The 17,039-nt window shown below is 34.0% G+C and overlaps 2 protein-coding genes across 3 annotated transcripts; both read right to left on the bottom strand.

The window, feature by feature from the left end:
- Positions 1 to 1,057: 1,057 nt before the first annotated feature.
- Positions 1,058 to 7,066, bottom strand: LOC18595585 (DUF1666 family protein (DUF1666)). Of its 2 annotated transcripts, none has more exons than XM_088807011.1 (5): positions 6,826 to 7,066; positions 5,006 to 5,752; positions 3,049 to 3,453; positions 2,604 to 2,809; positions 1,058 to 1,818 (listed from the first exon to the last, which is right to left on the bottom strand). In XM_088807011.1, the coding sequence occupies exons 2-5, from the start codon at positions 5,460 to 5,462 to the stop codon at positions 1,573 to 1,575; spliced, it is 1,314 nt and encodes a 437-aa protein (XP_088663137.1). In that variant the 5' UTR covers positions 5,463 to 5,752; positions 6,826 to 7,066; the 3' UTR covers positions 1,058 to 1,572. The 2 variants fall into 2 exon arrangements, with proteins under 2 accessions (XP_088663137.1, XP_088663138.1); XM_088807012.1 differs by lacking the exon at positions 6,826 to 7,066 and having other exon boundaries at positions 5,006 to 5,506; positions 5,624 to 6,793.
- Positions 7,067 to 10,252: 3,186 nt separating this feature from the next.
- LOC18595586 (conserved oligomeric Golgi complex subunit 4) lies at positions 10,253 to 14,683 on the bottom strand. Its single transcript, XM_018123711.2, has 2 exons — positions 12,903 to 14,683; positions 10,253 to 11,108 (listed from the first exon to the last, which is right to left on the bottom strand). The coding sequence occupies exons 1-2, from the start codon at positions 14,523 to 14,525 to the stop codon at positions 10,479 to 10,481; spliced, it is 2,253 nt and encodes a 750-aa protein (XP_017979200.2). The 5' UTR covers positions 14,526 to 14,683; the 3' UTR covers positions 10,253 to 10,478.
- Positions 14,684 to 17,039: the final 2,356 nt, after the last annotated feature.

Consider the following 17,039-nt stretch of genomic DNA (forward strand, 5'->3'; position numbering starts at 1 on the left):
AAAAAAGTTTATTATCAATAAAATCTCATATATCTTAATTGAATTATATATAATTTGATGTATTTAATACATAATTAATTAAAATTTAATTTGATAAATGATATTAAAATTAATTAAATCTTGGAAACCAAATTTATAACTAAATAAATTTTACACTTTTGTCCATTGCATCTAATTGAGGGCAAGAAAGTTACTTGAAACAACAACTTTACAGTTCTATTGTCCTTTTTTGTATGGGTGATGATGTTGACCCATCAACAAACTTTGACCAAATGAAACATGGCTGGAAACTTAGAAAACATTCAGGATGGACACAAATTAACAACAATGATAACATTTTGTCTTAATCATTATGAACAGACACAATTAGTTTGTATACGACACCACAACTCGACACGGATTTAGACGGAATTGAATTTTGAATAATTATGTTTCATGTATTAATTGTGTCGATACTATTAAGATACAAATAAATTGTATTTTAATCATGTCAAAACCGTTCAATTTGTTTAAGATACAATTAATTAATTGTGTTATTATATATTTATATAACTCGTGATTTATTTATTATTTATTTATTTAACCACGTTCACGTGTCAAATAGATATATTTATTATGATCAAAACTCACTTATTGATCTATATAAAAATCAATATTTTTATAATAATTGAAATTTATTAATAATGAATTTTATTTTATGATATTTATTATTTTTTATTATAAATTTAAAAATAAAATTATATTTTAATCATAAATACTTTAATTTAATCATTTTAATTATGTTAATTATATAAATAAATTATATCATTCGACATATTTAATAAACATGTTAATCATATCCTGCCCGTTTACTAAATTTATCATTAACACAATTAAATTAATATTATTGTGTTCATATTTACTCATATAACTTTTAATATCTTATGTTTGCTCGACAAAATCAAAACACAAAATACAAAGTCTAATTAGCCATATAACTCTTAATATCGAGATTAAGATACATAAACACAAATTCGAATTGCAAGATATAATTAAGTTTTCCGTCGCAAGGCCACTAATCAAAACGAACCTTGGGTTGATTGAAAGAAATAAACAGTAGGTTAACAAGAGAAGGCCCCCAGAAAATAAAATATTTAGACATTTACTTCTCAGACGATATCCACTACATACAACATATCCTAAATACAACAAGCTAACCACAATTCTGGTTCAATGGACTGCTGCTTCTAGGGAAAATGCTGCAGAAAGGCCTCTACTTTCCATACTCCTTTCCTAGTTTTGAATAAGAAAACCTCGTTAGGATGATAAACACACTGATTGACTTTGAATGTCATTGAGCAGATCAATCAACTTCAAGTAATTTAATCAACAAACTGGAAAATGGCAATCAAGGCCATCAACCTAATCCAAACCATCTGCTATCATATCAGTCAATCAAAAATTATAGAAAGCATGTTTTTATCATCCCAGATGAAAAGTAGTAGCAACACTGAAGTTTTAATGAAAAATAGAGGGGCCTTTCTGCAGCTAACTGTCCATTTAACCAGCCTTGTTAATCATTCCTTACAGCTATCAACAAGGGAAAAGGATGGGCAATGGATCTCTTTGCAATTTCCCATCACATAAATCTAGTTTTTTCATCTTTTCTTCACACCAGAACAACTGCTCTTTACTGATCCTTGCCATTCTGAGAACCCTGGATACAATTTTGATGTCAATGAGGCCAAACAACAAAGGAACATCCTCACATGTTTGTGGCCACGATTTCTTCTTCCACCCTCTTCTTTTTTTACACAATTCCTTTATCTTCATCCCTTTCTGCAGATAGAAATGAAAACATTGTGGAATATCAAGCAATCATCAGAAGTCACAATGAGCATATCCATTTGGGCAGTTTTTTGAACAGTACACAACAGGCCATCCTATCTAGTAAATAGTGAGAGATAAGAGATCACTATCTTTAAGTCAATACTTAACAAAAAAGAGATCACTATCTTTAAGTCAATACATAACAAAAAAACATGAACATCTTCAAAGAGTAGCAAGTGTGATCTAAGAGTAGCCACCAAGAGTTCAACAGTAATATAGCAGGTGACAATAAGTAGAGTGATGTTTGTATCGAACAAGACATGCTTATTGTGCTAAACTTGGACTCCAAATATTGTTGGTTTAAAATAAAGCTTAAATGTAATTGAAACTTTAGTCCTTTCTTATTGGAAACAGAAGGTAGAAAATTAAGACATTCTAGTAGTCTAGCATAATTGGTTAACTTTTGTTTTTTATAGGTTTTCATCACCTCAAGTAATGTAGCTAATAGGCAATAACCAGCCAAATTAAACAACATACTAAAATGTTTTCGAATAGCTTTATGATTTCAAATAAATAGCATTTTATGTATACTCATTAGATTATCAAAGCAAGTCAAGCAAATAAGCTATTAATAATAAAGGGGCAGGAATCCATTTGCAACTCTTATAGAGCAAAACAATCAACAAAACTAGTGAAAAGTGCTGTAATGTGGGCAATCATGCGTATCAAAGAGAATGCCATATAATCAAGTTGTAACCTATAAAGTTTAAAAGGATAGTATAGCCTAAGGTTACCTTCATTAACAAAGATTGAACTTGTTGAAGAGGAGTAGCCATTGGATTCTGGTTTCCAAACAAGTTAAGAACGCTACTATGTTTTTTCTTGTCCATTTTTACAAACAGCTGGAATGTCAGAATTGAGTTCTCAATAATCCTGATGATATCAGGGGCATGGACCAAATAATTTGATTCCTCTTCCACCTTTTCCTTATGATCTGAACCTGAAAAGATTCATGGAAGATATGACCTTTACAGTAAAAGCAAATAGAACCAATCCCAGCAAGTACTTCATTGTTCAGTTAAACAGAAAAAATAAAGATGATTTATTCACAGAACTTGAACGAAGCCTTGTTTCAGTGCGTTAACTGCAAAATAAAACCATTATTAAGCCACAAAAAAAAATTAGTAAAAGAATATTCAAGTTTCCTTATTTTCCCTCCATCAATTCTCTATGATATACCTTGTATGTTTGGAATTTGAAGCAGCTTAGGCAAAATATTCCTAGCACGGGCATAAATTTCAGCTCTGAGACCTTCTTGAAAAGGTTCATTTTCAATGAACCTTTGCAATAAGACCTGGAACTGTTGGAGGTGCTGAGCACTCTGGTTGTAACAGGTGGGATTCTCAGGTTGGCATAAAACTATCTGGCAGAGTTGAGTGTATTGGCAATGAAGTGCCTCCCAAGTTAAGCAAATTTGAGCTACATATGCTGTTTCAAGATCCTGATATGGGTTATTCATTGGCTGCTGTAGGTGCTTAGTTTCTTCATCAGGTTCTTCAATCTTCTTCAATGAAAGGCATCGCAGGGGGGATGCAAGCTTCTTAGATGCAGATTTAGGTGATGGAGTTGAATGATTTCTGAAGCCTGTAAGACAATTGATTATTTGCCTTAAAAATTAAGATTGAATTTTAACAAGGAGACTACAAAACCAACACCAAAGGAAAGGTGACAATGTTTCAAACAACAATACCTCTACCCACCCACCAACAACAAAAAGAAATAATGTTTAAGCCCCAACGATCCTACAGATAGTACTTAGTACTTTACCACCTAAGAGCAAAATTGGGACACCAAGAAAGCTGTTAAGGCAGATTTGTTCAGCAGTGGGCTAGCCTGAATTTCAAAGTTCTCTTATGTCTGAAACCATCATTTGCTCCTTTCTGCCATCATACACTGATAACTTGCCCATTTATGGCAAAAAGCAAAAAAAGGATTTCTGTCCTTTCAAAGAGATGGCACTTCTTAAGAGTTGAAATATTATATTCCAAAGCAGTGGCCCACTTTTCCTTAATATGGAATTATATTATAGCCATGGGCAGAACAAATCACCTTTTAGTTCTGCATATTTGAAATAAGCTTCCCTAGATAAGAACAGAGAAGTTTTACCCTGTCAAACCAAATTCTTTCCAAGAACATTAAATTACTGCGCTTAAAACTTGAAATTATACAGCACAAACTAGTTAAGGGAGAAAATGTCCTTAGATTTATAAAGTCGAGACGTTAAAAGAGTAATCTTTCTATTATAAACAAAAAATGATGCACCCTCTTCTTAAGTGTTTTAACTAAATTATTTGGTTCCCATCAAGTTCAACCAAGACCATGTTGAACAAGCATCAAAACTGCAGAAAACCTCAAACTAGGAGCACTAGGATGGATGCTTGACAGTAAGATGTGAAACATGAAGGTCTAGGAGGGAAAAATAAAAAAATACTGCCAGCAAATGGTATTCATCATTTAATGCATCAACCGGTGCTGTATGATTACTTGGACAGGACAACATCTCACATTTTCCTATCATCAATAAACTTAATGCCTATTGGAAAGGAAAAAAGAGGGAGAACAATAGAAACCTATGTCAGGACAGAAAAAAGACTCCCAACTAAAATCTTGCACCTATCCCTACTCCCAACACTTGAGTGAAGCATCAAAAAGCATACGCATTGAGTTCCAGGAAAACTCTTTTTGATTAAAGGAAATAGAAATCAACAACTCACCAATCAGGTCAAGAAGCCTGATTCTGAGTCCCATCAGGTAGCATTGACTAACACTCAATCTAATTGCGTACCTCAAAAGTTCATTCGGTTCAACATTTGGAACTTTTTTTTCTCAAGTAACTTGAAGGAGACTCAAATCACAAACAGATGAGATATATAAACCCTGAATCACAGCCCCATTTCCCACTAAGACCTTATGTTTTACATTTGGACCTCCTAAATTGCTAATCGTGCAAGGGAAGTGCAAAAGAAAGACACTTCTAACTAAAAATTTCAGAACGCAATCAGGCAACAATATGTCTCCTCAAAATGCAGCTAACAGGTTTCCCCTGTTGAATCCAAAAGCACTAAAAGCTCGCAAAGCAACAGCTACCTCACGGTGTAAAATTTGACAATGCAAGAGAGATGATGAAAACATTTACCAGCTTCCTTGAGCTGCTGTGCAATCATCCGATCAAAGAAAAGCATACGCTCACTGTACTTTTCATAAACAGCATCAAAACCACCCCACCATTGTCTACCTTCTGCTTCCACATCCCTCCACTCACTAGAGCTGGTCTCACCAGCCTCCTCTTCCTCGTCCTCCGGGAACGACTCCTCTTCTTCTTCAGGAATCAACACCATAAAACTGTTTCTTCTTAGTTCCTTCAATCTCCTTTTCACCTCATTTGTTATAAATTCGTCATCATCATCCTCAACTTCAGCTGCAGCGTCAGCTTCGGATGATTTATTTAAATCATTGTCACCAGCAGCAGCACCCTCAGTAGCACCATTCTCATTCGTCAGTTCTTCGGGCTGCGGCACTGGCTTATCCTCCAAATCCTTTTCAGGGTCTGGCTTGTGGGCTTTCCTAAACTTCTTAACTTTCAAGAAATCCATCTGCTGCACTTTTTCTGCTGCCAAATAAGCTTTTCTTTTCTCACCTTAGAAATTAGATTCTTTGATATATTAAATTAGTCTTGTAGATCCCAGAATTAAACCAAGATATTCAGAAAGTAACTTCCAACTAGAGAACAATATTCTTATTCCAGCAAAGGTACCTTCTTTTCTCTCAAAATTTTTGGCTAGACAAATGGCAGATCTCCAAGCAAAATGCCAAGAGAAGAACCAGTAAATTGAGCCCCAAAATCTCCTTCAATGGCGACTGTTAAAATCCAGGCCCTTTGAACCTATTTGAAGCAAGCATATGATGCACAAGAAATCTGAAAGATCTAACCTTACACAAGAAAAAAAAAACCACTGAAGCAGCCCAAGTTTTCAACCGTAGAGGTGCTTTCAAAGCAATGGGTACATAACCAGAAGCTCTAAAACAGAAAAAAGTAGAATCATTTCTCCCTCAAAACCTACTGAAGCAGCACTGCAGCAGAAAGTGAACAAAATCCTTAACAGTGAGGCCATTGAAAGTACATTTCTTTCCAGAGCCATTCACTTCAAAACTTCAACTAAACCCTTAAAAACTCCCAAGGATTTGTGATCCCATTACCATTTAAGCTTGCCAAAGTAGATTACCCAGCAACCAACCCAAGACTCTTCAAAGATGGCTCTTTCACTAAAACCCCAGCAAGAACATGTACAGTGATCAAAACCCCTCCCAAAAAGGCAAAAACTGCCTCACAAGTTTTTTTATTTCAGCATTTCACTACTTTAAAGAAAAGAAAGCAGATTTCTATAACCGACATTACACTTGTAGAAAAAAGTGTCAAAATGGGAAAAACCCCACAAGGTCTACCAAAACAAAAGATGCTTCAGAAAGCGACCAAATCAACTAGCGTTTTAACTTTTTTAAAAGAATTTTAAACTACCCAAAAGCTCATTTTCCAAAAAAATAAGCAAGACCCAAAAGAAACCTGTTAACAGTTAGACAATTTTTCAAGAATGTGAATGATTCAACCAAAGGTTTCTTCAATGAAAGGTAAGGGGAAACCCTGCCTGGTTGAAGGAAATGAAAGAGAGAAACACTGTCCTTGACTGCTGTGGAGAGAAGAGTGATTTGTTTGGAATAATGAAAGGTCTAATAAATGTCAAGCATCCAAATATGAATTAATTAGTTAATTAATTTAAAAATTAATGTTGTTTTGGCTTTTTTAAGGAAAACAAAAGATTTTGGCTTATTGAAAAAATCATTTAAAAGTGTGAAAAATTAATAGGAAAAGAGAGAGAGAGAGAGATTGCACGAGACCCAATGGAAACAGTAAGCATCGTACACAGAATATTGTCAGAAGCGAGTAAGAAAAGCACTTACTTCCTCTGTCTCTGCAAACAAAACCAAACCAAACCCCGCCAAATATGGCGTTTTTGATTTGTGCGCTTCTGTTTTTTCACTTTTTCCCCATTTTGCCCTTCCATTTCTGTTTTTTTAAATCTTTTCTTCCTCCTCTGTTACCTTTGGAGCTGGACCCGCACTGCATCTGCATGCACCCCTTTAATTTTTATTATTTATAAATTAAATAACTCATACTTGATTAAAAGATTTTGTGTTGGCTTAGCGTGCTACCTCGACGGGCTACGCCTACCCCTGCATAGCCCATGGAGTCAGGGGGTATGGCCTAACCTGACCTATGACGACCCTAGTCTACTGTCACGTGCCAAGCCAGGCTCATATTTGTGTGGAAATTTAAACGGGTCGGATATTAAGATTCAGGTAGGAAATTTTAAAACTAGTCCGTTAGCGCGTTGACAGCCTTATTTATCGTATATAATTTGTTCATTTTAGTTGAGTTTGGAATAAATTATTAATCTATTTAAATTTAATAACTGACCATCCAATTAGGAATTTCAACAAGGAAAGTTAGTACAAAATGGATTTCACTGTTTTGAGGATGTAAATGGTACAAGTATCACTTCTAATTTCTCTAAGTCCAAATTTTAACTAAATTTAAAGTTTTATGTTATTTAAGACAAAATGTGGAATCGTCATCCTATTTTTATATCGAAATTGAGTATCGGTTATATAGGTTTTATGGTTGCAAGTACATTGTATTAAAGATGGCAATGGGTACCTGGTTATAGAATACATACAAATACTCAACCCGATTATATAGGGTTAAAGTACTCTATAATCGAGTTTGAAACGGGTTTAGATAGTGATTTTACTACTCGTATCGAGTTCGGGTAGGGTTCGAGTATCACCCCTTCGGTACCCATTATCTCGAAACCGATTACTACTTATAAATTTTTTTATTATTATTTTAATAATTAAATTAAAATTTTATAAATTTTACTAACTTTACAATTAATTTTTTTATCTAATCGGGTATTAAACAAGTTAAGGTAATTATAAGGTAGTGAGAATGTATTAGAATTAGGATTAGGGTAGTAATTTTTAAAATTATTTGAGTAGTTAATTGGATTAGAGTATTTAATTTTTAATAAATTAAGATTCGAGTACCTTGAAATTAATGAACATCTTACTCATTGACATCCCTAATTGCTACATGAAAACTTAGATCAAAGACTTAGGTACCAAGCAAAAAAAAAAGAAAACTAAAGATTCTAGCCCCATCTAAAATAATAGAGCTTTTACTATTTCACTTTGGATTGACGCAATTAGGAATCAAAATCAAAAAGCACATCTCACATTTCCTTAGTATGTCATGCAATTATGAATAAATAGTATCTCATAGTATCATGCATGCATCTAAAATGATATTGTGAGCCGACAATCTTGGATGACTTATTGACCATTAGAATGAGGCAAAAAAATAAAATAAAATATGTTATTAAACATTAAATAGTTAGCTATACTAATAAAAATATTGAAAAAAAAATCCAAATATACAAATTGGACATGGCATACAAAATTATAAAAATATTCTTAGAGTTGCATGGCATACCAGAAAGCAAAAATGTCCTTTGAATTTGACAGCATATTTGATGATATTCCTAAATATATATGACATAATGAGATCATTACTAGAACTACATGACATAGCATAGATGTTTCTCGAACTACATGACATGGTAAGTATAGACATTTCCTAAACTACATGGCATAGTACAGACATTTCCTAAATTATATGGCATATTTTATGTCATGGCATAAAACTTTGATACCAACATTATTAAAATAGCCTTTCAAAAAAAAACATTATTAAAAATAACCCCATTACCATACAGTCTATATGATATCCTATTCATATGGCATACCATTATTATAGTGGTCCTAACCACAATATGTTTTTTTTTTTTTTAATGCCTAACCTTATTACGATGTTATGCAAACTATCTTTTATGTGATAAATGATCATATGAACATATTGTATCCTAGATTTTCATGATATGGTGTGGATGTTGTTACTAGGATGAATATGCTAATGTTATGAATTTTACATTAATAATAGATAAAGTAGATTTTGTGTTAATAAATAATGATCATTTTCTAACTAACACGTATATCTTTCAAATTGAAATCATGAATCTATGACAAATGATATTAAAATAAATCCAAATAAATTTATGTGATATTCTCACGAGAGGTACCGAAATCTCATATAAATAAAAGATAAAGTGAAGTATTCTTCCACGTAACGGGTACGTCTTTTGGATTGAAAAACTAGATTCATAACACAACAAATTAACCCCTTATCAAAGATCATTCCACTTGTATATTTTGAATTAAAGAAACAATTCATAAACTAGTAATTCGAAGGATGAAAGAGATTCTTTGGTGCCCATCCTCCACCCTTACATATACAAATTCTCCATACAAACCCTTTGAGCCTATACACTTAAGCCTTCTCTTCACCAAGCTTTTAGACTTTAATACATTGTGCACCATCTTAGCTCACTGTAGCTTCATCCTGTTTTTTTATTAGATCATCAATTTTATTGAAAAAAAAAGGAAAAGAAGAAAATGTTGGAGGATTAAATATTCTTTATTGTCAAAGGACAAGTTGCAACATGTGCACAATACATTAGCCTTGATAAATATTATTTTAAATTTATTCTTTTTGTTTTCATTACTATTATATATAATATTGTTCAATTAAAAGTTATTTGGAAGAAAAGGTGACCCATTAATTGGGGTGAACAATTAAATGATTTGATGGTTTGTCGTACTTAAAGATTAAGTGGATCAATATTTTTAAAAAATCAATCAAAACCAATTAAATATAAAAGAAAATCGAATTGATCAAATATAAAATTGATTCGGTCAATTCAATTTTAGATGAAAAGGATCAAATTTTATTTTATTTTTGTAAATTACAATATTAAAATTTATAAACTTTATTCATAATCGTATAATATGAAATAAAATTTAATAATGAAAATATATATTTTATATAAATTTAAAAATAATATATATAATATTAATTTGATCTTTTAGTTAGTATGGTTCAAAAAGTTTAAAATCAAAAATCGATCAAATAAATCAATTGTATTAAACTCTTTAAATCAATAAACTCAATAAATCAATTAAACCGAACCATTTTACCTAAATTACATTCAATTTGATTATATCATTAATCTAGACCAATTTTGCTTCCATTACCCGTTAGAGACTTAGCTAATCCCCACTTGCAACAAAGAAATACAAAGAAGATCCTGGCTTACCAGATAAATACTAGAATTCCAACAAACGCCATTTCTGTAGACCTGCCAAGAAAAATGCTCAAAGTTCCAAATGACAAGCTCAACAACACAAATCGATGTTCGCTGAGTTTCAAAGATTGGGAAGGTACAAATCAACTCTTGCTAATTCAAATATAATAATAAAACAACTCTTTCAATCGTGTTAAGACAATAACAATATTACATGACAATGAACGATTGGTACACCATATCGGCAACTTCTGTTAAGGTGATATATACTTTTTAAGTTTCACTTTTATCAATCACAAAAGGCAAAGGATACAAAACACTATTTAAGGGAGATTGTTGGCTACACAGATATGATTACAACTTCAAAGCAGCAATTGCTTCAGGTTTAAAATCAACCCTTAGACTCAAAACTCTCCTAACCTCAGCAGGGGTCAATCTCCAGGTCATAGGTCCAGAGTTCTCACCCCAGAAATCCAGGATCTCTGAAACCTTTTCCAAGTTGAGGATGGTTGCCATTTGAGTCAGACGAGCAAATTTGTCTCTCACAGTCCTCTGCGTCATCCCAGAGAAATGGCTCACCAAAGCTCTTGTATCTCTGTCAAGCTGAAGGCCTCCAAGCTGACTAAACCTTTTCTGCATCATAATCACTTCCAGCCTCTTCACAATGAAGTCGATCACCAAATGAACAAATGAATCATAGTTGTTAGCAGTCATTAGGGATTGAAGCCAAGCCACATTGATTTCAACAGCATGGAGAAGCCTCTGTACCCATGGATCGTTCACCTCATTATCAGCATATTCAGACTCTGATAGTTCATAGCTGATGGTTGCTACACTGTCTAATACAGGACGGATTCGAGGTGTCACAGTTGTGACAAGTTGTTCCATACCAGCATTCAGGGCTTGCTTGAAAGTGTTGCTCAAGTCAGCCAACTCAGACAAACAAGATTTCACCTTTTCCCTCTCAGCTGGTGCAGGAAACACCTGAAGAGAATGAACACTGCATATTTAACACTCGGATAACAGGATATGTACAGCAAACAGGTTACAACACATATGCACCAGCAGGAGAAGCCAAGTCGAGTGTACTAGCAGCAGTAAATACTATTACAGAAATTTACACACTACTATTGCATGAGTGGCCAAGAAAGCCAAGGAAATTATTAAAAGAAGCTTTAGGTTTTAAACAGAAAATGAAAAAGCAAACAGGCATTGTAAAATGAAAATAATTTTTTTTTTTCAAAAAAGGAACAAAGGACAACGAGTTTTAGCAGAGTGCAGTAGTTATTAAGAGTATGAAATACTTATGGGAAAAGAGAGCCAAATTCTTTTATGACAAACCCTGAATTAATCATGAGAAAGTATTACAGTAACCAGACAACCCTTATCATGTTATAGTGATTACTTTTAGTACAATAAAATGAATACAAGTTCTAGCTTAGCTAGAAATAAGACCAATCTGAATACCTCTATTCCCAAATTAAACATAAGGACTGCAGGACTGCAGGACTATCAAATAGGGTTGATCAATCACTTGGATAGTTATTTACGGTAACTTGTTCAATAATTATAGATCCAATGTTGTCTCTTTGTGGGTATTAGGTTGTCTTCTAAGAAAATTTTCTCTAGAAACTAAAAAGGGGAAAAGGGAAAACCCGTGACAGGAGAAAGCAGCACTCAAAGTCCGCTAATGTCATGAGGGACCGCTAAACTGCTTATTGCAGCCGTTCATGCCACTAAGTATGTGATTCAATTTCATAGAGAAATGGTGACTAAAAACAGATGCAGAGGCTGCCACTACTGCGAAATAGGTAATAGCCTGGTTAAAACTATAGATAGTACCTTTGATGATTGAGATATTGAGAATTTCTTCAGACTACCAAACTTTAGAATTGCACTATGTAGTTGACTGAGATATTTCAAAAATGTGTTCCAGAGTTGAGTAATAGAATTGAAATCTTAATTAGTTTTCTCCAATAGTGTTTAGAAACCTTCTATATTTCACACCACTCAATGGCAGGTACCATGCCTCAAAGCCTTTGAGGTATAACAATCTCAAATTAAATTCCTACACGCAACTGAGAACTTCATGGGAGGAGGACCATCAATATAAACTATAAGCCTGCTTATGCAAAAATCTGTCATCTTCCACTGATTCCAGAGACTTAGGAATCCATAATTTTGTTGGTATCGCTGAGGTAGTTTTGCTCCAGGATCATTCTATAAAGAGTGTTTGAATGGTCTAACCTAGGGCTTGGCCCTGATGGTTCACCCAACCCACTTTGGCGGAGAACTTCCTGCAGGGTCTGGAATTCTAGGCCCAGCTCCTGCGTATCCCCAGACGTTAGCCTAGCACTTAACATAGCAAACTCCCTATGCATTCAGTTCATTTTCTCAAAACATCAGCCAGTTCCTACAATGACAACAAAATCCCTCTATTTGCTGCTAAGTGATGTAAATCTTAATTTATCAAAAGAGGGGATAATAATGATCCTCTATGAATTTTATTTTAACAGTTCTTTTCCTCTTTCTTCTCCCTGTCTGAGTGTCTAAGAACCTTGTCTCTTGATCTGAGCCTTCTTAAACCGTAATGCTTCTATGCATTATGGAGAATAATCAATGTTGCACAACGCCTAAACTGGAAAGAAATGAGCTATTTACTTAAAAAAAATGTAAACAACAATCTAGGAAATTCCCTAATATGCAACGGGGGATAAAAATATAAGCATTTTGATGCATGAGCAAATAACATGAACAAAAAGCAACTAAACCACTGACCTCAGCACACTGCTCTTCGATTTCATGTTTTAGTTTCAGAACATACTCACTGCTCAGATCAATATTATTCAGGGCCGTAGCTATCTCGGTCCCAGTCTTTTGAACGCCAACGCCACCTAAGAACAACTTTGCACCAAGATTTGGTTCTCTTATTTTCTGTTGCAAAGCTTCATAGTATTCATTATTCAGTAAACTACTAGCACCACTCAGTACTGCAACCACAGAGCTAATACTTGAAGTAGAAATTGCCCTTCGCAAGCAGCTTTGCAAAACATAAAACACATCATCCACCATTGAAGTAGTAAGGCTATCAGGTACATGCTCATCTATCCGTATCGCTTTCCTCACATTTTCCACCATAAAGAATCCCTCTAAAATCACATAAAATCCAGTAACATCTTGAGCAACTTTGCTAAAGCTTCCTGTCCTAAAAGCTTTTGTGGCCCGTGGGACTAAATCTGGATCCACAGTAGTCATCCCCTTGATCTTCGAAACCATATATTCTGTGTAATCTTCACCAAGTTGCATCAACGACAATATTTCTTCTAAATACAACTCAATCTCTCTGGGATTGGGTCCTTCCGGTGCTCCAACAACTAACAAATTATTATTCTGAGCATTGATCTCAGAGGACAACTTAGCCAATTTTCTATATTCCATATATTTTTTCAAGATCAAAGAACCCCTTGAATCACATTCCTCTTGTAACTCAAAAATACCATACACCACTCCATCTTCTCCACAAAGACTCCTTAAAATCTCATCATTTTCCTCAACAGCCAACACGATATCTTTAAAAAAATTAGTCAAACACCCAACAAAATTGACCTGATTATTCTGATCCTGTCCATGACTTTGTTCCATCAACTCAACCAAATGCTCATACTCTAACCTAGATCTCATCCCAATCACTTTCTTCAAATACCCAACATAAACTTGCAACCCTTCTTCCTCAAGCCCCAACGGCGAATAAAGCTTAATAAATCTCAAAATTGTAGGATGATCCCTCTGATCCACGGCTGCCATCAATTTTTTCTTTACGATCCCTTCCAGTTGCTTCTTTGACGCTAACAACTGTTCCCTTTGGTCCGATCCGGAATCCTTAAACTTATTATCAATCTCCAAAAATGTCCTCACATACTCGGTGGCTGACTCGTAATCTTCAGCGTCGAAAGCGCTTTTCACGCCGTCGATGCAATTTCCTCTCTCTACAATGGCGTCGATGCGGAGTAGCGTGGAGTTGACGCGTGACTGAGCGAGGTCGAGCTCCCGGACCTTGCTGCTGACTTGGTCGGCCAGGTCACAGGAGGCGGTGATGTTGGAGAGCATGTGGTCGGATTCGGCCTTGACAATGTCGAGAACGTCGGCGGATCTTTGGAGGTTGTTAAGGATCTTGTCGAGGTCAGAGCGTTGGGAGAGGAGGGTGTCGAGGTCGACATCGAGGGCTCGTAGGTAAGCGATGCACTCGTGGAGGAGACGCGTCATGGCTCCGACGTCGGTAAGGGAGCGGACATAGTTGAGGGCCTCGGGAGTCCCGAATTTGATGGAGGATGTGGAGGTGTCGTCGTGCTGCTCCGTTGATTCGGGGGTTTTCGGGACGGAGCCGTTCGGGGTTGACGGCATTTCCTTCTTTAAAAAAGACAATTGCAAGCAAACGGAGATTCAGATTCAGATTCAGATTTGAGGTTTCAGTGGTTTTACAGATTTTTCACGGCCAGAGAGAGCGACTCGAAGAGAGGCAGACCTATGCAGTACCCACCTCCTGCCAAAATTAAAATGTAAATAAATTTGTTTTAATATTTTTATACATTATTTATTCTCTCATTCTATTCTATTAATATTTAATATAACAATTTTATGTTTTATATTTAGTCTTCACTTGGCCTAATTTATTAATAATTTTATTCAATTACAGATCAAAATTTTTCAAAAAAAAAAAAACTAAATTAGATTTTTCTATACTCACATTTTACCTTTCGATAACACAAAAAGTTATGAGAACAACTATATTTTTTCAAATTCATCTTTTTATTTGGTTTAATTTTTTTTCTAATTTTTTTCCTTTATTTAGATTGCTACCTATGGAGGATGGGGTAAATTCTTTTCTCTTTATTTAATTTAATTTATTACTTTTACTTAGTGTAAAATTATTTTATTTTATTGATATCTTTCACAATAAAATTTATAATTTTATGTAGTAAAATTGAGTCTTTATTTTTTGTCTTTTATTTATTAAAAATTAAAATATTATCAAATAATTTTTCACTTCTTACAAAATTTATGTACTAAAATTTTCAAATATTGTTTTAAGTTTTCAGCTCTACTTAACAACATTTAAGTTAAGGATAACAAATCCAAAGAGAAGATGAAACAAATAAGTTACTTAATTTAATTGAGCAAATCTCATGTGAAAGATAGCCCAACTTCCCTTAGAAAAACTTAAGCAATAAGAGAGACATTAGGTTTGAACTAAGGACCAAATGAAATTAGGTGAAATGATAAAGGATGTAAAACCTGATCTTATAAAATACTTGTCATGACATGCATGTGATGGATAGAATGTTTGCATGCTAGAAGAGTTTCGAAAAAATTTACAAAAATCGATATTGTACCTAGAGGTACAACAAAGTTGGTTTAAGCTTCGAACTAGATCAAATAGAGATTTTAAGATGAAATTGAAAATTTTAAAGCCACAGAATGATTTAATATGATGATTAGGAGTTCGAGGATCAATTTGGAGTCAAATTGAAAATTTTACTATTTAGGGGCAAAATGGTAATTTTGCCACTTGAGGACAAAAATGGGAAAGTTTTTAAAGATTTTGATCATATTTGACTTATTAGAGTATGATTTGAGGTTAAGAAGTAAAAAATTGTAATCTCGGCATTTTTCGAAGCATAGGGGTAAAATGGTAATTTTACCACCACAGGGGCAAAATTGTAATTTTCCACCACCAGGACACTTGTCTAGCATGTGGTCTTCCCTTATCCTCATTTTGACCTTTGACTAATCATGTGGTGGAGATTGGAAGCATAGTTATTAAAGTATACAAAGAAAAATGGACTAATAAGCATGTGACATGTGTCAAGCAAGGATATTTTATTATTTTCTATAAAAATCAGCCTATAAACCCCTCATTTCTCTCCAAATATTCGGCCACACCAAGAACAAAGGGAAAAAGGAAGAGAACAAACCCTAGGTGGGGAATTTGAAGAGAAAAAGTGTGGAAAATCAAGGAAAATAAGTGAAAAATGTAAGATTTTTCAATTTAAACTTGAAATCTATTTTCCTTAAGCATTTTTTCTTATTTTTCATGATTAAATTACATGTTTTCATGATGAATTCATGGCTGGTCAAAATGGGTATGGAGAGAGAAAGATGTTGGATTGATTTGATTTTAAGTTATGTTAGTGTTTTTAGTTAGTTTAGCATATTTGAAGCAAAACAACAAGAAAAGAATCCATTTTCTCCATGAATCTTCATTGGCCAAATCTTCCTTGATATGTGTGGGAGATGGATTGTTATTATTTTAAGAGAAATGGCTTAGAAAATGATGAATAATGGTGAGAAAATTAAGTAGGAAAAATCACGGTGTTAGTGCACTGTAATGGCCGAATTTTTCCATGAAGAAATGGGAAGGTTTTGATGCTAAAATTGGTGTTATTTGAATAATGTTTGGTGAATTGAGGTATTAGAAAAGAAATGGAGTAATTTGGGATTAAATTGGACGCGTTAGTAATTTAATCGGGTGATAACACGAATTATGCCAATACCGTGGATTAGATGATTACAAGTACATTTTGCATTCCATATCATGCATTAGTACCAATGAAGTAAGTTTCTTGATTTTGTACTGTGTCAAGGTGGTGAGTCATTCGATAAAGATAAGGGAATTACACCCTAGGACGAGTAGTCTAAGTATTTCGAGAATCTGCACTCTAGACATTGTGAGTAAACTTATTGTCATTTTAATTATCGAGGGTGACTTTTAGATGATTTCATGAATTCTATGGAAAAATGGATTTAAAAAAGTAAATTTTCATGTTTTATGAATAAATGTGTTTCAATGAAATTAATTTATACATTGTTTTGAAATTAATAATGATTTTGAAAAATAGAGTACACAGAGATTGCTAT

The sequence above is a fragment of the Theobroma cacao genome, chromosome 6 (genome assembly GCF_053813885.1).
Source record: "Theobroma cacao isolate CCN51 chromosome 6, ASM5381388v1, whole genome shotgun sequence".
Lineage (NCBI taxonomy): Eukaryota > Viridiplantae > Streptophyta > Magnoliopsida > Malvales > Malvaceae > Theobroma > Theobroma cacao.

Excerpts from the sequence above, each read along its gene's own strand:
- LOC18595585 (XM_088807011.1), bottom strand. The coding sequence starts at position 5,462 with ATGGATTTCTTGAAAGTTAAGAAGTTTAGGAAAGCCCACAAGCCAGAC. Across the intron at positions 3,454-5,005 it reads ACAGCAGCTCAAGGAAGCTG|GCTTCAGAAATCATTCAACT; the intron begins GTAAATGTTTTC and ends ATTGTCTTACAG. Across the intron at positions 2,810-3,048 it reads TCAAATTCCAAACATACAAG|GTTCAGATCATAAGGAAAAG; the intron begins GTATATCATAGA and ends GAATCTTTTCAG.
- LOC18595586 (XM_018123711.2), bottom strand. The coding sequence starts at position 14,525 with ATGCCGTCAACCCCGAACGGCTCCGTCCCGAAAACCCCCGAATCAACG. Across the intron at positions 11,109-12,902 it reads TCGAAGAGCAGTGTGCTGAG|GTGTTTCCTGCACCAGCTGA; the intron begins GTCAGTGGTTTA and ends CATTCTCTTCAG.